Below are 25,334 nucleotides of genomic sequence, written 5' to 3' on the forward strand. Positions count from 1 at the left end.
CGATATCTCAAAACACTGTGTAACAACATTTTTTTATTATATTTTTTGTTCTTGGGTAGTAAGTGGTATTTTTTATAATTGCATAAGCCTGAAAAGTGCAGAAAGTGGCTATTATTCCCCACGAACTTTGCTTTTGTGACCAGGACAGCGATATTTTGTAACGTACCAATTTTCAATGAGAATAAATGCGAATTTGCGTCTTCCGTTCACATGAAGTCCTAGTCACGAAGAAAAGTTCGTGGGGTATAAAAGCCACTTTCTATACTTTTTCGGCATAAGCAATTAGAATATAACACTTACTACCCAGGAACAAAAAATAGTGTTACACGGTGTAATCAATCATATATATATCATTAATAAAAAAAAAATCTCAGATTTGTCAAATATTGTGGATTTGCTCTCCAACACGCAACCGGTTTGTTGCTGTACTCGAAACGAATTGGGCACGTTCTGTTCACGTGACAAACCTTACTAGTTGGCCGTGTCGGGTGGTGGCAGGTTTACCGACACATTTATATTCTTTGGGTCTTTCGGCAAAGTCGCGTAGATAGGTTCAAAGAAAAATAACAAAAAAACTACGACGTTTCGATCGCTTGTGTTGCTATCGAAACGTCGTAGTTTTTTTAATTTTCTTTGAACCTATCTACGCGACTTTGCCGAAAGACCCAAAGAATATGAATTCCTGCAGCCACGAAAGCTTTAAGTCAAGACACATTCATATTTACGCGATCTAACCCAGCGAAACCTCTTTAACGGATATTGGTCGCGTTAAACTCATCAAAAACCCGATATTCCACAACCAACCCCTCCACCATTGAGCTGATGTCGTCACTTACGCCACCGCTGTTGGACCTATCAAGTATCATACATTTACACTTCCCCTATGTTGTCTTTGTAGTGGCTAATATGGACTATGGTGATTATTGTTGTTATGTTTGTATATTTACACTATATCGTGGAGACCCGATGGCTCAGATGTGCACAGAAGCTGAGATCCCTTGGGTTCGAGTCCCGAGTGTCAGCCTCAAACCAAAGGGATTACAGCACCCATAGACTCACACAGAGACCCGTAGACTCACACAGAGACCCGTAGACTCACACAGAGACCCATAGACTCACACAGAGACCCATAGACTCACCCAGAGACCCATAGACTCACACGGAGACCTATAGACTCACACAAAGACCTATAGACTCACACAGAGACCCACAGACTCACACAGAGACCCACAAACACAAACACACAGAGTCACATAGACCTATAGAGTCATAAAGACCCATAGACTCATATCGAGACCCATATACTAACAAACAGACCCACATACTCACACATAGATCTATCAGAAAAACCCACACTCAGAACTCGAACCCAGGGTCTCGGTGGTGTTGGCTCAATTTCTACGACACGGCCATTATGAACCACCCAGATATATAGAGAGACATCCAGACTCAGGGCTCAAACCGCAGGCACTGAGAGTGGCCTGATTCTTGTTTTTGTGAAGTGAAGTCTGGCCCAAAGGCCACAGGAAATGCATTTTCGGGCCACGGGAAATTCAGTTGGGAGCCACATGAAATTAAGTTGGCGGCCACAAGAAAATGAAGTCACAGGCCACAAGAATTGACGTCGTGGGTCGTGAGAAATTAAGCCGCGGGCGATGGAAAATTTAGTCATAGGCCACAGGAAATGAAGTCATGGGCCATAAGAATTGAAGTCGTGGGCCATAAGAAATTAAGTTATGGGCCGCAGTAAATGAAGTCATTGGCCACAGGAAATGAAGTCATTGGCCACAGGAAATGAAGTCATTGGCCACAGGAAATGAAGTCATTGGCCACAGGAAATGAAGCCATTGGCCACAGGAAATGACGTCATGGGCCACAGGAAATGAAGTCATGGGTCACAGGAAATGAAGTCATTGGCCACAGGAAATGAAGTCATTGGCCACAGGAAATGAAGCCATTGGCCACAGGAAATGACGTCATGGGCCACAGGAAATGACGTCATGGGCCACAGGAAATGAAGTCATGGGTCACAAGAATTGAAGTCATGAATCATAACAACTGAAGTCATTGGCCACAGGAAATGAAGTCATTAGCTACAGGAAATTAAGTCATTGGCCACAGGAAATGAAGTCATGGGCCACAGGAAATGACGTCATGGGCCACAGGAAATGAAGTCATGGGTCACAAGAATTGAAGTCATGAATCATAACAATTGAAGTCATTGGCCACAGGAAATGAAGTCATGAGCCACAGGAAATGACGTCATGGGCCACAGGAAATGAAGTCATGGGCCACAGGAAATGACGTCATGGGTCACAAGAAATGAAGTCGCGGACCACGGGAAACGAAGCTAGGAGTCCCTAATGAACGAAGTCGCGTGTGTCCCGCGTGTCGTCATCGTCTCTGTCCCCCATCCCCCCCCAATCCCACCCTCCCACTAGTTGGAGACCTGGAGGTGGAACTCGACGCGGCCGATGAACTTGTCTCGGTTGTTTTCGTCCACGACTACGTTGGGCCCCGACAGGCGGCACACCACCTGCAGATCGGTGTTGCGGGGCGGGCTCAGGAACTGCACGGCCACCACGGGCTGACGGTAGGCACCCTGCGAGGGGCGGACGACGGAGAGAGGAGACGGGGAGGGAAGGGGATTTGGGATCGGGAGAGGGGAGATGGAGAGAGAGAGAGATGTAGACACGGAGAGTAGGGGCACCCCCAGTGGCAGCTGTACCTGTGCATGAGTCTGCTGCCAGTAGGGTTAGCGATGATTGCTGCTGCTTCTGCTGCTGTGTGGGTCTAGCCTAGGGGCACCCCCAGTGGCAGCTGTCACTTCGCATCAGTCTGCTGCCAGTAGGGTTAGCGATGATCGCTGCTGCTGCTGTGTGGGTCTAGCCTAGGGGCACCCCCAGTGGCAGCTGTCACTGTGCATCAGTCTGCTGCCTGTAGGGGTAGCGATGATTGCTGCTGTGTGGGTCTAGCCTAGGGGCACCCCCAGTGGCAGCTGTCACTGTGCATCAGTCTGCTGCCAGTAGGTGTAGCGATGATTGCTGCTGCTGCTGCTGTGTGGGTTTAACAGAGGGGCACCCCCAGTGGCAGCTCTCTCTGTGCACGAGTCTATCAGTAGGATGTGACAGCTGCTGCGCGTGTCATTCCAACTAGACACACTTCATGTTGAAATGCTGCTGATGCTGATGATGCTGCTGGTGATGATAATGCTGATGATGATGCTGATGATGCTGCTAATGATAATGCTGCTGATGATGCTGTTGATGATGATGCTGATGTTGGTGACTCTTCACACACTCACGTCTGTTTTCTTGCCATAGTAGGGGAAGTACATTGGATCGAATTTGTTTTCAGGGTAGAACTTCAGAGGTCCCAGGTCCGTGTCTTTCTGGAAATCATCAGCAGCAGGAGCAGCAGGGAGGCGACGACACGCACAGAAGCACACCCACGTCAGGCTGTCTCCTAAAGGTCGCTCTCTCTGAGTCGCCCTCTCTCTCTCTCTCTGAGTCGACCTCACTCTCTCTGAGTCTCTCTCTCTCTGAGAGGCTCTCTCTAAGTCGCCCTCTCTCTCTCTGAGTCGTCCTCACTCTCTCTGAGTCTCTCTCTCTCTGTGAGGCTCTCTCTAAGTCGCCCTCTCTCTCTCTGTGAGGCTCTCTCTAAGTCGCCCTCTATCTCGCTGAGTCGCCCTCTCTCTCTCTGAGTCTCTCTCTCTGTGAGGCTCTCTCTAAGTCGCCCTCTCTCCCTCTCTGAGTCTCTCCCTCTCTGAGTCTCTCGCTCTCTGAGTCTCTCTCTGTGTGAGGCTCTCTCTAAATCGCCCTTTCTCTCTCTCTCTCTCTGAGTCGCCCTCTTTCTCTCTGAGTCGTCCTCTCTCCCTCTCTGAATCTATCTCTCTGTGAGGCTCTCTCTAAGTCGCCCTCTCTCTCTCTCTCTCTGAGTCGTCCTCACTCTCTCTCTCTGAGTCTCTCTCTCTCTGTGAGGCTCTCTCTAAGTTGCCCTCTCTCTCTCTCTCTGAGTCGACCTCACTCTCTCTGAGTCTCTCTCTCTCTCTCTGTGAGGCTCTCTCTAAGTCGCCCTCTCTCTCTCTCTCTGAGTCGTCCTCACTCTCTCTGAGTCTCTCTTTCTCTCTGTGAGGCTCTCTCTAAGTCGCCCTTTCTCTCTCTCTGAGTCGTCCTTACTCTCTCTGAGTCTCTCTCTCTCTGTGAGGATCTCTCTAAGTCGCCCTCTCTCTCTCTGAGTCGTCCTCACTCTCTCTCTCTGAGTCTCTCTCTCTCTGAGTCGTCCTTACTCTCTCTGAGTCTCTCTCTCGCTGTGAGGCTCTCTCTAAGTCGCCCTCTCTCTCTCTGAGTCGTCCTCTCTCTCTTTGAGTCTCTCTCTCTCTCTGTGAGGCTCTCTCTGAGTCGCCCTCTCTCCCTCTCTGAGTCTCTCTCTCTGTGAGGCTCTCTCTCTCTGTGTGAGGCTCTCTCTAAGTCGCCCTCTCTCTCTCTCTGAGTCATCCTCTCTCTCTTTGAGTCTCTCTCTCTGTGAGGCTCTCTCTAAGTCGCCCTCTCTCCCTCTCTGAGTCTCTCTCTCTGTGAGGCTCTCTCTCTCTGAGTCGCCCTCTCTCTCTCTGAGTCGTCCTCTCTCTCTATAATTGTTGTGTATATTGTGTATTATGTAATTGTTGTGTATATTTTATAATATATAATTGTTGTGTATAATATGTAATAATATTGTTGCGTATATTATGTTATATATAATTGTTGTATATATTATGCAATATATAATTGTTGTGTATATTATGTAATATGTAATTGTGTATGTTATGTAATATATATATAATTGTGTATATTATGTGATATGTAATTGTGTATATTATATAATATACAATTGTGTATATTATATAATATATAATTGTTGTGTACATTATGTAATATATAATTGTTGTATATATTATGTAATATATAATTGTTGTGTATATTATGTAATATATAGTTGTTGTGTATATTGTGTAATATATAATTGTTGTGTATATTACGTAATATATAATTGTTGTGTATATTATGTGATATATTATTGTTGTGTATATTGTGCAATATATAATTGTTATGTATGTTATATATATAATTGTGTATATCAAGTAATATAATTATATATATATTATGTAATGTATAATTGTGCATATTATGTAATATATAATTGTTGTGTATATTATGTGATATATAATTGTTGTATATATTATGTAATATATAATTGTTGTGTATATTATGTCATATATAATTGTTGTGTATATTTAATAATATATAATTGTGTATATTGTGTAATATATAATTGTTGTGTATATTATATAATATATAATTGTGTATATTATGCAATATATAATTATTGCGTATATTATGTAATATATAACTGTTGTGTTTATTATATAATAAATAATTGTGTATATTATGTAATATATAATTGTTGTGTATATTATATAATATATAATTGTTGTGTATATTATGTAATATATAATTATTGCATATATTATGTAATATAGAATTGTTGTGTATATTATATAATATATAATTGTTGTGTATATTGTGTAATATATAATTGTGTATATTATATATATATATATATATATTTGTGTATATTGTGTAATATATAATTGTTGTGTATATTATATAATATATAGTTGTATCACTCCACTCCGTCGTACCGCTGTGCAGTTGACGCTCGCTGATATGTTCGTGTCCCCAGGCTTGTAGCCGATCACCTAAACAACAACAACACACACACACACAAACAATAAACAACAACAACAATACACAACAACACACAACAACAACAATAAACAACAACAATAAACAAGAACAATAAACAACAACATTAAACAACAACAATACACAACAACAATAAACAACAACAATAAACAACAAGAATAAACAACAAGAATAAACAACAACAATAAACAACAATAAACAACAACAATAAACAACAACAATAAACAACAACAATAAACAACAACACACACAACAACAATAAACAACAACACACAAACAATAAACAACAATACACAACAACAATACACAACAACAATAAACAACAACAATACACAACAACAATACACAACAATAAACAACAACAATATACAACAACAATAAACAACAACACACAACAACAATAAATAACAACAATACACAACAACAATAAACAACACACACAACAACAATAAACAACACACAACAACAACAACAACAACACACAACAACAATTAACAACAACACACACAAACAATAAACAACAACACACACAACAACAATAAACAACAACACACAACAACAATAAATAACAACAATACACAACAACAATAAACAACACACACAACAACAATAAACAACACACAACAACAACAACAACAACACACAACAACAATTAACAACAATACACACAAACAATAAACAACAACACACACAACAACAATAAACAACAACACACACAAACAATAAACAACAACAATACACAACAATAAACAACAACAATAAACAACAACAACACAACAACAATACACAACAACAATACACAGCAACACACACAAACAATACACACAAACAATAAACAACAACACACACAACAACAATAAACAACAACACACACAAACAATAAACAACAACAATAAACAACAACACACACAACAATAAACAACAACAATAAACAACAACAGAGAGAGAGACAGACAGACAGACACAGACAGAGAGAGACACAGACAGACAGAGAGAGCGACGAGAGAGAGAGAGACAGACAGAGAGAGAGACACAGAGAGAGAGAGAGACACAGACAAAGAGAGCGACGAGAGAGAGACAGACAGAGAGAGAGAGACACACACAGAGAGATACAAACAGAGAGAGAGAGAGACAGACAGATAGACACAGACAAACAGACAGAGAGAGAGAGAGACACACAGACAGATAGAGACACAGACAGAGAGAGATACACAGACAGAGAGAGACACAGACAGAGAGAGACAGACAGAGAGAGAGACAGACAGAGAGACACAGACAGAGAAAGACACACAGACAGAGAGATACAGACAAAGAGAAAGACACACAGACAGAGAGACACAGACAGGCACAGACAGACAGAGAGACAGACAGAGAGAGACAGAGACAGAGAGAGAGACACACAGACAGATAGAGACACAGACAGCGAGAGAGATAGAGACAGACAGAAAGAGACACAGACAGAGAGAGAGACAGAGAGACACAGACAGAGAGAGACAGACAGAGAGACACAGACAGACAGAGAGAGACACAGACAGAGAGAGAGACAGACAAAGAGACACAGACAGAGAGACACAGACAGACAGAGAGAGACACACAGACAGAGAGAGCGACAAGAGAGAGAAAGACAGAGAGAAAGAGACAGACAGACAGAAAGACAGAGAGAGAGAGACAGAGAGAGCGACAAGAGAGACATACAGAGAGAGACACTGAGAGAGAGACACTGACTGAAAGAGAAAGAGAGAGAGACACAGACAAACAGAAAGAGACAGCGAGACAGAGAGACACAGACAGACAGAAACAGAGAGACAGAGAGAGACACAGACAGGCACAGACAGAGACACAGAGAGAGAGACACTCAGAGAGACAGACAGAAACAGAGAGACAGCGAGAGACACAGACAGACACAGACAGACAGAGAGACAGAGAAAGAGACAGAGACAGAGAGACAGACAAAGAGAGACACAGACAGACAGAGACAGAGAGAGAGACACACAGACACAGAGAGAGAGGCAGACAGACAGAGAGAGAGACAGAGACAGACAGAGAGAGCGACAAGATAGACAGAGACAGAGAGACACCGAGAGAGAGAGACACAGAGAGAGAGAGAGATACACCGAGAGAGACACCGAGAGAGATACCGAGAGAGAGAGACACCGAGACAGAGACACCTAGACAGAGACATAGAGAGAGACAGACAGACAGAAACAGAGAGACAGAGATACACAGACAGACACAGACAGACAGAGAGAGTGACGAGAGAGATAAAGACAGAGAGACAGCGACAGAGAGACAGACATAGACAGACAGAGAGAGACACAGACAGAAAGAGACAGAGAGACACAGACAGAGAGAAAGAGACAGAGAGACACACAGACAGACAGAGACAACGAGACAGAAAGACAGAGTCACACAGACAGAGTGAAAGAGAAAGAGACAGAGAGAGAGACACAGACAGACAGACAGAGAGAGCGATGAGAGAGAAAGACAGAGACAGAGAGACAGACAGACAGAGACACACAGACAGAGAGAAAGAGACAGAGACAGAGAGAGACACAGGCAGACAGAGACAGAGAGACAGACAGAGAGACACAGACAGACACAGACAGAGAGACAGAGAGAGCGACAGAGAGAGAAAGACAGAGAGACAGAGAGACAGACATAGACAGACAGAGACAGACAGAGAGAGACAGACATAGACAGAGAGGCAGACAGGCAGAGACACACAGGCAGAGAGAAAGTGACAGAGACAGACAGAGAGACACAGACAGACACAGACAGACAGAGAGAGCGACGAGAGAGAGAGACAGAGACAGAGAGACAGACACAGACAAAGAGAGACACAGACAGACAGAGACAGAGAGACAGAAAGACAGAGACACACAGACAGAGAGACAGAGAGAGAGACAGAGACAGAGAGAGACACAGGCAGACAGAGAGACAGACAGAGAGACACAGACAGACAGAGAGACAGAGAGAGCGACGAGAGAGAGAAAGACAGAGAGACAGAGACAGAGAGACAGACATAGACAGACAGACAGAGAGACAGAAAGACAAAAACACACAGACAGAGAGAAAGAGACACAGAGACACAGACAGAGAGAGACACAGACAGACAGAGACAGAGAGACAGAAAGACAGAGACACACAGACAGAGAGACAGAGAGAGAGACACAGGCAGACAGAGACAGCGACAAGAGAGAGAGAGAGAGAGACAGAGACAGAGAGACAGACACAGACAGAGACACAGACAGAGAGAGACACAGACAGACAGAGACAGACAGAAACAGAGAGACACACAGACAGAGAGAGAGAGAGACACAGGCAGACAGAGACAGCGACAAGAGAGAGAGACACAGAGACGGACAGAGCAGCATCAATCATGAGCATCGACTCACGCGGTTGATCTTGACGAGCACGCATGGCTGACCGCTGGCGTAGCCGTAGCTGAGGTCGCTGAGCCCCGAGCAGTTTGCGAGCAGCGAGCGGTTGAAGTAGCAACGCGTGGGCACAGCGGTCAGGAGGTGGCCCACGGGGGATCCCTGCTCGTCGCGGAAGAATCCCGGAGTGCACCGAGGCCACTCCACCGACTGGTTGTCGTAGGCTGGGCGGCACACGGGGAGGGAGATGGGGAGAGAGATGGGGAGAGAGTTAGAGAGAGATGGGGAGGGAGATGGGGAGAGAGATGGGGGGAGAGTTAGAGAGAGATGGGGAGATGGGGGGAGAGTTAGAGAGAGATGGGGAGATGGGGGGAGAGAGATGGGGAGAGAGATGGGGAGAGAGTTAGAGAGAGATGGGGAGAGAGATGGGGAGGGAGATGGGGAGAGAGATGGGGAGAGATGGGGAGAGATGGGGAGAGAGATGGGGAGAGAGATGGGGGGAGAGATGGGGGGAGAGTTAGAGAGAGATGGGGGGAGAGATGGGGGGAGAGATGGGGGGAGGGTTAGAGAGAGATGGGGGGAGAGATGGGGGGAGAGATGGGGGGAGAGTTAGAGAGAGATGGGGGGAGAGATGGGGGGAGAGATGGGGGGAGGGTTAGAGAGAGATGGGGAGGGAGATGGGGGGAGAGATGGGGGGAGAGTTAGAGAGAGATGGGGGGAGAGATGGGGGGAGAGATGGGGGGAGGGTTAGAGAGAGATGGGGAGAGAGATGGGGAGAGAGATGGGGAGAGAGTTAGAGAGACATGGGGAGAGAGATGGGGAGAGAGTTAGAGAGAGATGGGGAGACAGATGGGGAGAGAGATGGGGAGAGAGATGGGGAGAGAGTTTGGGAGAGAGTTAGAGAGGGTTGGGGAGAGTTAGATGGGGAGGGAGATGGAGAGAGAGTTAGAGAGAGATGGGGAGAGAGATGGGGAGAGAGATGGGGAGATGGGGGGAGAGTTAGAGAGAGATGGGGAGATGGGGGGAGAGAGATGGGGAGAGAGTTAGAGAGAGATGGGGAGAGAGATGGGGCGAGATGGGGAGAGAGTTTGGGAGAGAATTAGAGAGAGATGGGGAGAGAGATGGGGCAAGATGGGGAGAGAGATGGGGAGAGAGTTGGGGAGAGAAATGGGGAGAGAGATGGGGAGAGAGTTAGAGAGAGATGGGGAGAGAGATGGGGCGAGATGGGGAGAGAGTTTGGGAGAGAATTAGAGAGAGATGGGGAGAGAGATGGGGAGAGATGGGGAGAGATATGGGGAGTTTGGGAGAGAGTTAGAGAGAGTTAGAGGGAGTTAGAGAGAGATGGGGAGAGAAATGGGGAGGGAGATGGAGAGAGAGTTGGGGAGAGAGTTAGAGAGAGATGGGGAGAGAGATGGGGAGATGGGGCGAGAGGTAGAGAGATGGGGAGAGAGATGGGGAGAGAGATGGGGAGAGAGTTAGAGAGAGATGGGGAGATGGGGAGAGAGATGGGGAGATGGGGTGAGAGGTAGAGAGATCGGGACATGGGGGGAGAGATGAGGAGGGAGTTAGAGAGATGGGGAGAGAGATGGGGAGAGAGTTAGAGAGAGATGGGGAGATGGGGAGAGAGATGGGGAGAGAGATGGGGAGATGGGGTGAGAGGTAGAGAGATCGGGACATGGGGGGAGAGATGAGGAGGGAGTTAGAGAGATGGGGAGAGAGATGGGGAGAGAGTTAGAGAGAGATGGGGAGAGAGATGGGGAGAGAAATGGGGAGATGGGGCGAGAGGTAGAGAGATGGGGACATGGGGGGAGAGACGAGGAGGGAGTTAGAGAGATGGAGAGAGAGATGGGGAGAGAGATGGAGAGAGAGATGGATGGGGAGAGTTAGAGAGAGATGGGGGGAGATGGAGAGAGACAGAGATTGTAGGCGACTTTGGTGGACTGGAGACTCACTCTTGAGGAAGGAGTCGATGGACTGCGTGAATTTGGAGTAGGAATCGCTTTGGGAGATGTTGAAGGTGACGTCCAGATTCTCCGTACGCGGCCGGATCATCACGCCTGCAGCACGCGCCAGAAGCATCATCATTATCAGCTTCATCATCAGCAGCATCATGAGCATGATCAGCAGCAGCATCATCAGCATCATCAGCAGCAGCATCATCATCAGCAGCATCATCATAATCATCAGGAGCAGCATCATCATCATCATCAGGAGCAGCATCATCATCATAATCAGGAGCAGCATCATCATCAGCAGCAGCATCATCATCAGCATCGTGAGCATCATCAGCAGCATCATCATCAGCAGCATCATCAGCAGCATCAGCAGCATTATCACGACGATCAGCGTGTAAGTAACCCAGGGTAGTTGTGAGTGTAACTAACCCATGGTAGTTGTGAGTGTAACTAACCCAGGGTAGTTGTGAGTGTAACTAACCCAGTGTAGTTGTGAGTGTAAAGTAACCCAGGGTAGTTGTGAGTGTAACTAACCCAGTGTAGTTGTGAGTGTAACTAACCCAGTGTAGTTGTGCGTGTAACTAACCCAGTGTAGTTGTGAGTGTAACTAACCCAGGGTAGTTGTGAGTGTAACTAACCCAGTGTAGTTGTGAGTGTAAAGTGACCCAGGGTAGTTGTGAGTGTAACTAACCCAGGGTAGTTGTGAGTGTAAAGTAACCCAGTGTAGTTGTGAGTGTAAAGTAACCCAGGGTAGTTGTGAGTGTACGTGCCAGGGTTCTGGACGCGGTCCTGGTACTTGGGCCTCTCGTCGCTGATCGTCTGCAGCATCACCCACATGGTGAAGGCGAACATCGCGGCCAGGACGAGGTAGAAGATGACATAGTAGCCGATGATGAGGGCTGTGTGGACGAGGTGGAGGAGGTGGAGTAGGAGGAGTAGGAGGAGGGGTACACGCAGGTATTGTTCACCGTTAATGCTGTACATACACCGTGGCAGTATTAACCAGGCTTGCCGCTGATTTCGAACCGTGACAGTGATAGGGTTTGGGGTAGAGATTGCGGCAGTGATAGTGGCAGCGATAGGGACGGTGATAGGAGCATCGATTGGGGTAGTTATAGGGGTAGCGATAGGGGTAGTGATAGGGGTAGTGATAGGGGTAGTGATAGGGGTAGCGATAGGGGTAGTGGTAGGGCTAGTGGTAGGGGTAGTGATAGGGTTGGTGATGGTGGTAGCGATAGGGGTAGCGATAGGGGGTAGTGATAGGGGTAGTGATAGGGGTAGCGATATGGGTAGCGATAGGGGTGGCAGTAGGGGTGGTGATAGGGGTAGCGATAGGGATATCGATGGGGGTAGTGGTAGGGGTAGTGGTAGGGGTGGTGATGGTGGTAGTGATAGTGGTAGCGATAGGGGTAGTGCTAGGGGTAGCGGTAGGGGTAGCGATAGGGGTAGTGGTAGGGGTAGTGATAGGGGTATCGATAGGGGTAGTGGTAGCGATAGGGGTAGCGATAGGGGCAGTGATAAGGGTATCTATAGGGGTATCGATGGGGGTAGTGATAGGGGTATCGATAGGGGTATCGATGGGGGTAGTGATAGGGGTATCAATAAGGGTATCGATGGGGGTATCCATGGGGGGTAGTGATAGGGGCAGTGATTGGGGTAACGATAGATGGAAGCTCCCAGCGGCAATATCCAGAAATCAGATTTTTTTTAATTGCTCCGTTGTAAAAATAAACATTAAAACGTCTACGACACCGTTCGTTCATCACGTGCCAACTTCATTGAGCGGCAGCGTCGTGTGGAGGATGGATTGGCGCCACTCAACTTTATCGTTGTTGTTAAATGACGCGATCATTATGACCCCCCCCCCAATCCCCTCCCCCCCCCCAAAGCGACTCCCGCAAAAAACAAAAGTCAATTACCAACTTGACCCGTGGATTGTCCACAAACTGGTTCTTCTGGAACTCTAATCAGTAAAACAATGCGCTGGAGAATGCCTCCTCCACAGAACACTGAGAAGCCCTGGAGAGAAGTCGCCTCCAGCAGACTGTAGGGGGGCAAGTGCTGAGAGTGGTAGCGAGTAGCAGCAGCGACTATACACAGAAAAAGATCCCCCGTGTAGCCTCTAACAGGCTGTAGGGGCAAGTGCTGTTAGTAGTAGCGAGTAGCAGCAGCACCTATACACAGACAAAGATCCCCCGTGTAGCCTCTAACAGGCTGTAGGGGCAAGTGCTGTTAGCGAGTAGCAGCAGCACCTATACACAGACAAGGATCCCGCCGTGTAGCCTCTAACAGGCTGTAGGGGCAAGTGCTGTTAGCGAGTAGCAGCAGCACCTATACACAGACACAGATCCCCCGTGTAGCCTCCAGCAGACTGCAGGGGCAAGTGATGTTAGTAGCGAGTAGCAGCAGCACCTATACACAGACAAAGATCCCCCGTGTAGCCTCCAACAGGCTGTAGGGGCAAGTGCTGTTAGTAGCGAGTAGCAGCAGCACCTATACACAGACATAGATCCCCCGTGTAGCCTCTAACAGGCTGTCGGGGCAAGTGCTGTTAGTTAGCGAGTAGCAGCGCCTATACACAGACAAAGATCCCCCGTGTAGCCTCTAACAGGCTGTCGGGGCAAGTGCTGTTAGCGAGTAGCAGCAGCGCCTATACACAGACAAAGATCCCCCGTGTAGCCTCTAACAGGCTGTAGGGGCAAGTGCTGTTAGCGAGCAGCGCCTATGAAGGCTACCGGCGCTGTGGCACACGAGGGGGTGGCTGACCAGCACCACGTCCGGCCGCCTTTGTCTCCCCAGTGGCGATGTTTACTACACACCGCACCAGGTTACTCATTTGAGGCTGAGTCGACCTAGGGGAGGCCCAGGACCGCTTCAGATACTCGCCACCGCTGTTGGTTGGGGTTCGGAGCGCAGCACTAACCGCTGCACCACCGCTCCCCATAACGGCGCCGTGGTGGCTAGGGGATGTTGACTACCTCGCCTGGTATACAGGAGGTCGTGGGTTCGATCCCGACCCTAACGATGCGTGCTGCTGTATATGTGGAGTTTGAGTGTCTCTCTCTCATCATCATCACCACGGTGGCTAGGGGATGTTGACTACCTCGCCTGGTCTACAGGAGGTCGTGGGTTCGATCCCGACCCTGACGATGCCTGCTGCTGTATATTTGGAGTTTTCGTCTCTCTCTCCCCGTGTTAGTGAGGATTTGTATCCGGGTTCCTCCGATTTTCCCCCTCCACATTTCGAATTAACATCGCGCGTTCAGAGTATTTGGCTGCTATAAGTTCCTGTGGGGCCTATGCGTCTCTACGAGTATCTATGGATCTATGAGTCTCTATCGGAACGAGTCTCTGTGGGTGTATGGGCCTCTGTTTGTCTATGGGACTCTATGCATCCCTATGAGTATGGATCCTTATGGGACCTCTGTGGGTCTATGGGTCTCTATGGGTTTCTATGAGTAAGGGTCCCTATGGGTCTCTGTGGGTCTATGGGTCTCTGTTTGTCTATGGGTCTGTATGGGTCTCTATAAGTATGGGTCTATGTTGGCCTCTGCGGGTCTATGGGTCTCTATGAGTATGTATTTATATGGGTCTCTGTGGGTCTCTGTGGGTCTCTATGGGTCTCTGTGGGTCTCTGTGGGCCTCTGTGGGCCTATATGTGTCTTTGTGGGTCTCTATGGGTCTGTATGGGTCTCTGTGGGTCTCTGCGGGATCTATAAGTTTCCACGAGTCTGTACGAACACGCCTTTCGACTACATTTGGATGCTACGAATTCCCACACAGCAGCAGCAGCAACAAAAATAACGACGGCTTTGATGTTGATGATGATGATCAGGATGGCAATCAGCCCACTCTCGCCATCCAGGGAGCACTTCACTCAACAGCAGCTCAGCTCAGTGTGGGAGGTGGGGGGGGGACCTTGCACCCTGGGGCTAAACGTCTCAAGGGTTTAAATATCTTGAGTTTAAATGTCCACACGCTCACAGGCGCTCACTCACACCACACCCCACGTGGACACATAGCCCTGCTCTCTGTCTTTCTCTCGTCTCTCTCTTCTCTTCGGTCACGGAGCGCAGCAAACGGGATAATAATAATAATACTCTTTTATTATTTTATTGTTTCCCTTCTACGTCGTGACTTTACCGAAAGAACCAAGAATATGAATCCCTGCAGTCACGAAAGCTTTAAGTCCAACAATAATTATACCGCTTATTTTTTTTCCACCTACGTGAAGTCACGTAGGTAGTGTTGAGTTTATTATTGTTTCTGCAGTTTCGAAAGCGGCAAATCAATAATAATAATAATTGTGTACATTTTGACTTAAAAACTGTTTTCTTTTCTCTCCGCCTGATGAAGACCGCTTGTGTTGCGATCGAAACGTCGTGAGTTTCTTGCTCTTATTATTTTCATTTTGTTTTTATTTTTTTATTTTTTCAATTGATTACTTTTTTTTAATTCAACGGGTTTTTTTTATTTTGTATTTTTTAGTTTTAGTTTTATATTTACGTGACTTTACCGAAAGAGCCAAGAATATAAGAATTGTGTAGCCCCCGGCGAGGGAGGCGTCGTGCGTGTGGCGGGGGAGATCTGATCAGCAGCGGTGATCCGGCTACAGCCGATCCGGACCGCCCGCCACAACAAAGCAGTCGTGGGAGGGGAGGGAGGGGAGAGAAGGAGGGAGGATTTGTGTGCAGTGTGGAGTCTGTGTGCAGTGTGGAGTCTGTGGGTAGTGTTGAGTCTGTGGGTAGTGTTGAGTCTATGGGCAGTGTTGAGTCTGTGGGGCAGTGCTGAGTCTATGGTGCAGTGCTGAGTCTATGGTGCAATTTGGAGTCTGTGGGCAGTGTTGAGTCTATGGTGCAGTGCTGAGTCTGTGTGCAGTGTGGAGTCTGTGGGCAGTGTTGAGTCTGTGGGTAGTGTTGAGTCTGTGGGTAGTGTTGAGTCTGTGGGCAGTGTTGAGTCTGTGGGTAGTGTTGAGTCTGTGGGCAGTGTTGAGTCTGTGGGTAGTGTTGAGTCTGTGGGGCAGTGCTGAGTCTATGGGCAGTGCTGAGTCTATGGGCAGTGTTGAGTCTATGGGGCAGTGCTGAGTCTATGGGGCAGTGTTGAGTCTGTGGGGCAGTGTTGAGTCTGTGGGTAGTGTTGATTCTATAGGCAGTGTTGCCCATAGACTCAGCACTACAGTGGGTAGTGCTGAGTCTGTGGGGCAGTGCTGAGTCTATGGGGCAGTCTTGAGTCTGTGGGCAGTGTTGAGTCTATGGGCAGTGTTGAGTCCGTGGGCAGTGCTGAGTCTATGGGGCAGTGTTGAGTCTATGGGCAGTGCTGAGTCTATGGGACAGTGTTGAGTCTATAGGCTGTCTTGCGTCAGTGGCTAGTGCTGAGTCTATGGGCAGTGCTGAGTCTATGGGCAGTGTTGAGTCTATGGTGCAGTGCTGAGTCTATGGGCAGTGTTGAGTCTGTGGGCAGTGCTGAGTCTTTGGTGCAGTGCTGAGTCTATGGGCAGTGCTGAGTCTATGGGGCAGTGTTGAGTCTATGGACAGTGCTGAGTCTATAGGGCAGTGCTGAGTCTATGGGGCAGTGTTGAGTCTATGGGGCAGTGTTGAGTCTATAGGCAGTGTTGCCCATAGACTCAGCACTACAGTGGGTAGTGCTGAGTCTATGGGAAGTCTTGAGTCTGTGGGCAGTGTTGAGTCTGTGGGCAGTGTTGAGTCTATGGGCAGTGCTGAGTCTATGGGGCAGTGCTGAGTTTATGGGCAGTGTTGAGTCTATGGGCAGTGCTGAGTCTATGGGGCAGTGCTGAGTTTATGGGCAGTGTTGAGTCTATGGGCAGTGCTGAGTCTATGGGGCAGTGCTGAGTCTATGGGCAGTGTTGAGTCTGTGGGCAGTGCTGAGTCTATGGTGCAGTGTTGAGTCTATGGGCAGTGTTGAGTCTATGGGCAGTGTTGAGTCTATGGTGCAGTGTTGAGTCTATGGGCAGTGTTGCGTCCGTGGGCAGTGTTGATTTTATGGGCAGTGCTGAGTCTATGGTGCAGTGTTGAGTCTGTGGTGCAGTATTGAGTCTATGTTGCAGTGTTGAATATATGAGCAGTGCTGAGTCTATGGTGCAGTGCTGAGTCTATGAGTAATGCAGCTGTTGGCAGTCGTGGTGTAAATAACAACAACAACATCGCGTGTGTTGTGTACGTGGCCTTAAAAGGATAGAAGCGAATATATACAGGGTGGCCCAAAAGTCAGGACACATAGGGTTATTAACATTACACGAGTTTGTGGAATTGCCTTAGAAGGTGCCCACACTGAGCTGCGACCTGGCTCTTTTTCAGAAGCGGCCCCTTGTTATTACATGACGAGAGCTCAACGAACTTGTGGCTTATCATCATCATCATCGCGTGGACATTGATAGCAGTAGCCAAATGCTCCAAACGCGTGATGATGTTGATTCTAAATGTGGGGGAGAAGAATCAACGTGGCCACCGGGCAGAGAAACACGCAGACTTCAAATACACAGCAGCAGCAGCAGGCGTTGTCAGGGTCGGGATCGAACCCACGACCTCCTGCGCACCAGGCGAGGTAGTAAACATCTCTGAGTCACCGTGATGATGATGCTGATGATGAGAGAGAGAGACACTCAAACTCCAAATACACAGCAGCAGCAGGCATCGTCAGGGTCGAGATCGAACCCACGACCTCCTGCGCACCAGGCGAGGTAGTCAACATCTCCTAGCTACCGTGATGATGATGATGAGAGAGAGAGAAACGCAGACTCCAAATATTCAGCAGCAGGCATTGTCAGGGTCGGGATCGAACCCACGACCTCCTGTACACCTGGCGAGGTAGTTAACATCTCCTCGCCACCAAATTCTGTATGTATGTAAAGTGCTGTGTGTGTTTGTGCGTAAAGTGCTGTGTGTATGTAAAGTGATGTGTGTGTAAAGTGATGTGTGTATGTAAAGTGATGTGTGCATGTAAAGTGATGTGTGTGTGTATGTAAAGTGCTGTGTGTGTTTGTGCGTAAAGTGCTGTGTGTATGTAAAGTGATGTGTGTATGTAAAGTGATGTGTGTATGTAAAGTGCTGTGTGTATGTAAAGTGATGTGTGTGTGTAAAGTGATGTGTGTGTGTAAAGTGCTGTGTGTATGTAAAGTGATGTGTGTATGTAAAGTGATGTGTGTGTGTGTAAAGTGCTGTGTGTATGTAAAGTGGTGTGTGAGTGTAAAGTGCTGTGTGTATGTAAAGTGATGTGTGTGTGTAAAGTGGTGTGTGTATGTAAAGTGATGTGTGTGTGTAAAGTGATGTGTGTGTGTAAAGTGATGTGTGTGTGTAAAGTGCTGTGTGTATGTAAAGTGCTGTGTGTATGTAAAGTGATGTGTGTATGTAAAGTGATGTGTGTATGTAAAGTGGTGTGTGTATGTAAAGTGATGTGTGTGTGTGCAAAGTGCTGTGTGTATGTAAAGTGATGTGTGTATGTAAAGTGCTGTGTGTATGTAAAGTGATGTGTGTGTAAAGTGCTGTGTGTATGTAAAGTGCTGTGTGTATGTAAAGTGCTGTGTGTATCTAAAGTGATGTGTGTGTGTAAAGTGGTGTGTGTGTGTAAAGTGCTGTGTGTATGTAAAGTGATGTGTGTGTGTAAAGTGGTGTGTAAAGTGATGTGTGTGTGTAAAGTGCTGTGTGTATGTAAAGTGATGTGTGTGTGCAAAGTGCTGTGTGTATGTAAAGTGATGTGTGTGTGTAAAGTGCTGTGTGTATGTAAAGTGCTGTGTGTATGTAAAGTGGTGTGTGTGTGTAAAGTGATGTATGTATATAAAGTGATGTGTGTATGTAAAGTGCTGTGTGTATGTAAAGTGGTGTGTGTGTGTAAAGTGCTGTGTGTATGTAAAGTGCTGTGTGTGTGTGTAAAGTGCTGTGTGTATGTAAAGTGGTGTGTGTGTGTAAAGTGCTGTGTGTGTGTGTAAAGTGCTGTGTGTATGAAAGTGCTGTGTGTATGTAAAGTGCTGTGTGTGTTTGTGTGTAAAGTGCTGTGTGTATGTAAAGTGATGTGTGTGTGTGCCATCTCACACTAGCTGGTCCTTTTTCGACCCAGGAACTCCTTGTGAGTGCTCTATGTAAAGTGATGTATGTGTGTATGTAAAGTTCTGCATGTATGTAAAGCTTAGTATGTATGTAAATTGATGTGTGTATGTAAAGTACTGTGTGTATGTAAAGTTACGTATGCATGTAAAGTGCTGTGTGTGTAAAGTGATGTGTGTATGTAAAGTTTCGTATGTATATAAAGTGCTGTTTGTATGTAAATTTACGTATGTATGTAAAGTGCTGTGTGTATGTAAATGTACGTATGTATGTAAAGTGCTGTGTGTATGTAAAGTTATGTATGTATGTAAAGTTTAGTATGTATGTAAAGTGTTGTGTGTATGTAAAGTGCTGTGTGTATGCAACGTTACATATATATGTAAAGTGCTGTGTGCGTGTGTGTGTAAAGTGCTGTGTGTATGTAAAGTCACATATTTATGTAAAGTGCTGTGTGAATGTAAAGTTACGTATGTATATAAATTGCTGTTTGTATGTAAATTTACGTATGTATGTAAAGTGCTGTGTGTATGTAAATGTACGTATGTATGTAAAGTGCTGTGTGTGTGTGTAAAGTGCTGTGTGTATGTAAAGTTATATTTATGTAAAGTGCTGTGTGAATCTAAAGTTACGTATGCATGTCAAGTGCTGTGTGTGTGTAAAGTGCTGTGTGTATGTAAAGTTACATATTTATGTAAAGTGCTGTGTGTATGTAAAGTTACATATTTATGTAAAGTGCTGTGTGTATATAATGTTATGTATGTATGTATGTAAAGTGCTGTGTGTATGTAAAGTTACATATTTATGTAAAGTGATGTGTGAATGTAAAGTTACGTATGCATGTAAAGTGCTGTGTGTGTAAAGTGCTGTGTGTATGTAAAGATACGTATGTATGTAAAGTGCTGTGTATGTGTGCGTGTGTGCCATCTCACCCCAGCTGGTCCCGGTTCGACCCAAGAACTCCCTTGTTCGCGGGTTCCACAGGAATGCTCTCCAGGAGGCGAGCGATTCGCGGGCGCGATCTCCGCGCGTTTTCCTGTCGTTCGCCATGGGTGAACTCCTACTCCGGACCACGTGGTTGAAGGAACAAGGGCAATTGTTTTAACACGTGATAGTGATACCGTGTCAATACAATACACTACACTATACACTACTATACACTATACCAATATACACTACACTATACACTACTATACACTATACCAATATACACTACACTATACACTACTATACACTATACGAATATACACTACACTATACACTAGATCACTATACACTACATTACTATATACTACACTATACACTATACCAATATACACTACACTATACACTACTATACCAATATACACTACACTATACACTAGATTACTATACACTAAACTATACACTAAACTATACACTACACTACTATACATTACACTACTATACACTACACTATACACTACACTATACAATATACTACAATACACTACAATACACTACTATACACTACACTATACACTACACTACTATATACTACACTATACACTACACTATACATTACACTACTGTACACAATACTACTATATACTATACACTACATTAATCTACACTACACTATACCACTACACTACTATACACTACACTATACACTACATTACTATATACTACACTGCTATATACTACACTGCTATACACTACACTATATACTATACTACACTACTATACACTACTATACACTATACCATACACTACACTACTATATACTACACTGCTATACACTCACTACTATACACTACACTATATACTGCACTGCTATATACTACACTGCTATACACTACACTATACACTACACTACTATACACTACACTACTATACACTACACTACTATAAACTATACCATACACTACACTCCTATATACTACACTGATATACACTACACTATACACTACTATACACTACACTATATACTACACTACTATACCATGCTTGTCAACCCATACGGTTTACCCCATATTCTTGTACAGGGAAATTGTTTGCAAGTCCATACAGCGTACAGCCGTTTCAATACGGGCAAAAAAACATTTATATAATTGTGTATCTTTCTGTTTGTGCTTCTCCCTTGTGATGGGACTTTGTAGGATGAACGTTGAGATTAATAAGGGGCACGGGGTAATCAATAAGGTGTGAATTCGTCTGTAATAAGCTACGGCACTGATAAGTGGTTGACCGATATCTAGTATTGTAGTGTATAGTCGTGTAATGTATAGTGTACTGTATAGTATTATATTGTGTATAGTAGTGTGGTGTATATCAGTGTATAGTAGTGTAGTGTATACTAGTGTAGTGTATAGTGTAGTGTATAGTAGTGTAGTGTATAGTATTTTGGTGTATAGTGTAGTGTATAGTATAGTTTATAGTAGTGTAGTGTATAGTGTAGTGTATAGTATAGTGTAGTGTATAGTAGTGTAGTGTATAGTAGTGTATAGTTTAATGTATAGTGTAGTGTATAGTAGTGTAGTGTATAGTAGTGTATAGTGTAGTGTATAGTGTAGTGTATAGCGTAGTGTATTATAGTGTAGTGTATAGTGTAGTGTATAGTGTAGTGTATAGTAGTGTAGTGTATAGGTTAATGTATAGTAGTGTAGTGTATAGTAGTGTAGTGTATAGTAGTGTAGTGTATAGTGTATGGTAGTCTGAATCGGTCTGTAATAAAGTAGGCATTGATAAGGGGTTGACAGGTTTGTGTAGTAGTGATCGTGGTAGGGCTCTCGGGACCCAATGCTATCCATGTATCGAGGTTTGCTTGGGTTCGATCTCGTTGAAATTTATAAATGTGTCGGTAACCGAATCACAACAAGGCAAAGATCCCCCGTGTAGCCTCTAACAGACTGCCGGGGCAAGTGCTGTTAGTTGCGAGTAGCAGCACCTATACACAGACAAAGGTCCCCCGTGTAGCCTCGAACAGACTGCAGGGGCAAGTGCTGTTAGTAGCGAGTAGCAGCGCCTATACACAGACAAAGATCCCCCGTGTAGCCTCTAACAGACTGTAGGGGCAAGTGCTGTTAGTAGCGAGTAGCAGCGCCTATACACAGACAAAGATCCCCCGTGTAGCCTCTAACAGACTGCAGGGGCAAGTGCTGTTAGCGAGTAGCAGCAGCACCTATACACAGACAAAGATCCCCCGTGTAGCCTCTAACAGGGCTGTAGGGGCAAGTGCTGTTAGCGAGTAGCAGCAGCACCTATACACAGACAAAGATCCCCCGTGTAGCCTCTAACAGACTGCAGGGGCAAGTTAGCGAGTAGCAGCATCGCTTATACACAAAGATCCCCCGTGTAGCCTCTAACAGACTGCAGGGGCAAGTGCTGCTAGTAGTAGCGAGTAGCAGCAGCACCTATACACAGACAAAGGTCCCCCATGTAGCCTCTAACAGACTGCAGGGGCAAGTGCTGTTAGTTAGCGAGTAGCAGCAGCGCTTATACCCAAAGATCCCCCGTGTAGCCTCTAACAGACTGCAGGGGCAAGTGCTGTTAATAGTAGCGAGTAGCAGCGCCTATACACAGACAAAGATCCCCCGTGTAGCCTCTAACAGACTGCTGGGGCAAGTGCTGTTAGTAGCGAGGAGCAGCGCTACTGTGGCACACGAGCGGTATGGTTGGGTCAGCACCACGCTCGACCGCCTTTGTCTCCCCAGTGGCGATGTTTGCTACACACCTCACCGGGTACTCATTTGAGGCTGAGTCGACCTACGGGAGCTCCCCCAGTACCGGGTTCAGAGAATCGTCACCGGTGTTTGATCCGCGAGCGGGAATCGAACCCGGGTCGCCACCCAGCGGAGCGTGGCGCTAACCGCTGCGCCACCGCTCCCCCAAACCCACCCACCAACACTCGATACGTTGATTTGTAAAAGTAGATTTTTTTGTTATTTTTTTAAAACTCTCAAACGCACGCAGCCGGTTCTAGTACAGAGATAGGTAAAGTCAAGGTCGTCATTATTATATTCAAATATGGTCAAAATGTCTCCCCCCCCCCCCAGTATATTGCTATAAAATCGATTTCTGTTTATATGATTGTGGTTATGGTTGTTACTTTATTAATCCCCAATCTCTGCCATTGTATACAACGAAACAGAAAAGGTATAAAAATACAATAGACTATCATAATTTTTTGTAAGAAATAAAGAAATAGTCCATCCTGTGTGTTAGTGGTTTATTTTTTTGGACAATTTTAGGCAGGAAATTCGTTTTCAAATTTAGATTTTTTTTCTGGGGGGGGGGGGGTGGTGAATATTAGGGGGACCCCCAGACCCCCTGGAAGATTTGGTCCCCCCAATATTCACTCCATAGCTACTGCCTTGAGTAAAGGCATCGGTCACGTCTTGTTAACGCGGCAATGAACCATCGACTTTGCCAATTGGCTGTGTGGTGGTGGTGGTGGAACGACTCAGAGCATTGCTACCAATGACGCGATCTAAACCCCCAACGCGGACAAACGAAAACAAAAAAATAAATCACGACAACTGAGGTTAGCTTTGTAAGCACCTTAGCGCATCTTCTTTGGTTCTTTCGGTAAAGTCACCACGTAGAATGAGAATAAAATAATAAATTGATAAAATAAAATAACACAATAAATATTCTCACGACGTTTCGGCCACAACACAAGCGGCCTTCATCAGGTGAAGGGACGAGACTGTCTGGTAGGACAGCGCTGGAGTGCTGGAGTGCTGTCCTACCAGACAGTCTCGTCCCTTCACCTGATGAAGGCCGCTTGTGTTGTGGCCGAAACGTCGTGAGAATATTATTGTGTTATTTTATTTTATCAATTTATTATTTTATTCTCATTCTACGTGGTGACTTTACCGAGCGAGCATTGCTGAACTCCGTTGCTTCCCAACGGTTGACTAAACAAATACATGGTGATGTTAATCATGTTAATAGTAATGTTAATCATGAGTAGAAAGAGGTTTTTTTTGCAGACCAAGTGAGCTGTAAGTTACGCTGGACTATCTCAACATATCTGACACGGCCACTAAGATCTCTCCCACACTATGAGAGACACCCAGAACCCAGGTGATTCAGCAGGACCATCTCATCATATCTGACACGGCCACTAAGATCTCTCCCACACTATAAGAGACACCCAGAACCCAGGTGATTCAGCAGGACCATCTCATCATATCTGACACGGCCACTAAGATCTCTCCCGCACTATAAGAGACACCCAGGACCCAGGTGATTCAGCAGGGCTGGCTCAGCATTTCCTACACGGCCACTAATATCTCTCCCGCACTATAAGAGACACCCAGAACCCAGGTGAATCAGCAGGACTACCTCATCATATCTGACACGGTCACTAAGATCTCTCCCACACTATAACAGACACCCAGGACCCAGGTGATTCAGCAGCACTATCTCATCATATCTGACACGGCCACTAAGATCTCTCCCACACTATAAGAGACACCCAGGACCCAGGTGATTCAGCAGCACTATCTCAACATATCTGACACGGCCACTAAGATCTCTCCCGCACTATAAGAGACACCCAGAACCCGGGTGAATCAGCAGGGCTGGCTCAGCGTTTCCGACACGGCCAATATGACCTCTCCCACCTGCCCCTTCACCGCTGATCATTACCTGTGGCGAGTAGTTCAGAAGCCTCGGATCTGTGGGACGCGCGCAGAATATGATGTCTAGATAGGTCGGCGTGCGAGAGTGTGTGCGTGTATATATACACCTGGCCAGGGTGTGAGAGTATGCTGGTGGTGGTGGTGGGGGTGGTATGTGTGGGTAGGGTACAAGAGGTACCCGCACCTCAGGAAGGGTGACTGACCTCTTACGCTGACTACCCCGATCTAGCTAGAACTGGAATGGGTGGCAACAATGGGGACAAAATGGAAATTGAGACTCGAGGCGATGTTAATACCAGCGCGGGGTGTCGGTGTGTGTGTGTCGGTGTGTCTGTGTGTGTCTGTGTGTGTGTCGGTGTGTGTGTGTCTGTGTGTATATATGTCGGTGTATGGGGAGCGATAGTGTAGCGGTTAGCGCGCTGAGCTATGAACCTGGCGACCCGGGTTTCGATTCCCGCTCACGGCCAATACCAGTGACGATTATCTGAACCGGTCCAGGGCCTCCCATAGGTCGACTCAGCCTCAAATGAGTACCTGGTGCGGTGTGTAAACATTGCCACTAGGGAGACAAAGGCGGTCGGGCGTGGTGCTGGCC

The 25,334-nt window shown here is 46.3% G+C and overlaps 1 protein-coding gene across 1 annotated transcript; it reads right to left on the bottom strand.

The window, feature by feature from the left end:
* Window positions 1-2,174: 2,174 nt before the first annotated feature.
* LOC116957192 (sodium/potassium-transporting ATPase subunit beta-2-like) lies at window positions 2,175-24,882 on the bottom strand. Its single transcript, XM_032979198.2, has 8 exons — window positions 24,747-24,882; window positions 20,063-20,190; window positions 11,847-11,975; window positions 11,074-11,178; window positions 9,140-9,345; window positions 5,681-5,737; window positions 3,305-3,391; window positions 2,175-2,602 (listed from the first exon to the last, which is right to left on the bottom strand). Exons 2-8 carry the CDS (start codon window positions 20,178-20,180, stop codon window positions 2,438-2,440), a joined length of 867 nt encoding a protein of 288 aa, XP_032835089.1. The 5' UTR covers window positions 20,181-20,190; window positions 24,747-24,882; the 3' UTR covers window positions 2,175-2,437.
* Between the last annotated feature and the right edge of the window lie 452 nt (window positions 24,883-25,334).

The sequence above is a fragment of the Petromyzon marinus genome, chromosome 70, assembly GCF_048934315.1.
Source record: "Petromyzon marinus isolate PM22_M1 ecotype Great Lakes invasive population chromosome 70, UKy_Petmar_22M1.pri1.0, whole genome shotgun sequence".
NCBI classification, from domain to species: Eukaryota; Metazoa; Chordata; class Hyperoartia; order Petromyzontiformes; family Petromyzontidae; genus Petromyzon; species Petromyzon marinus.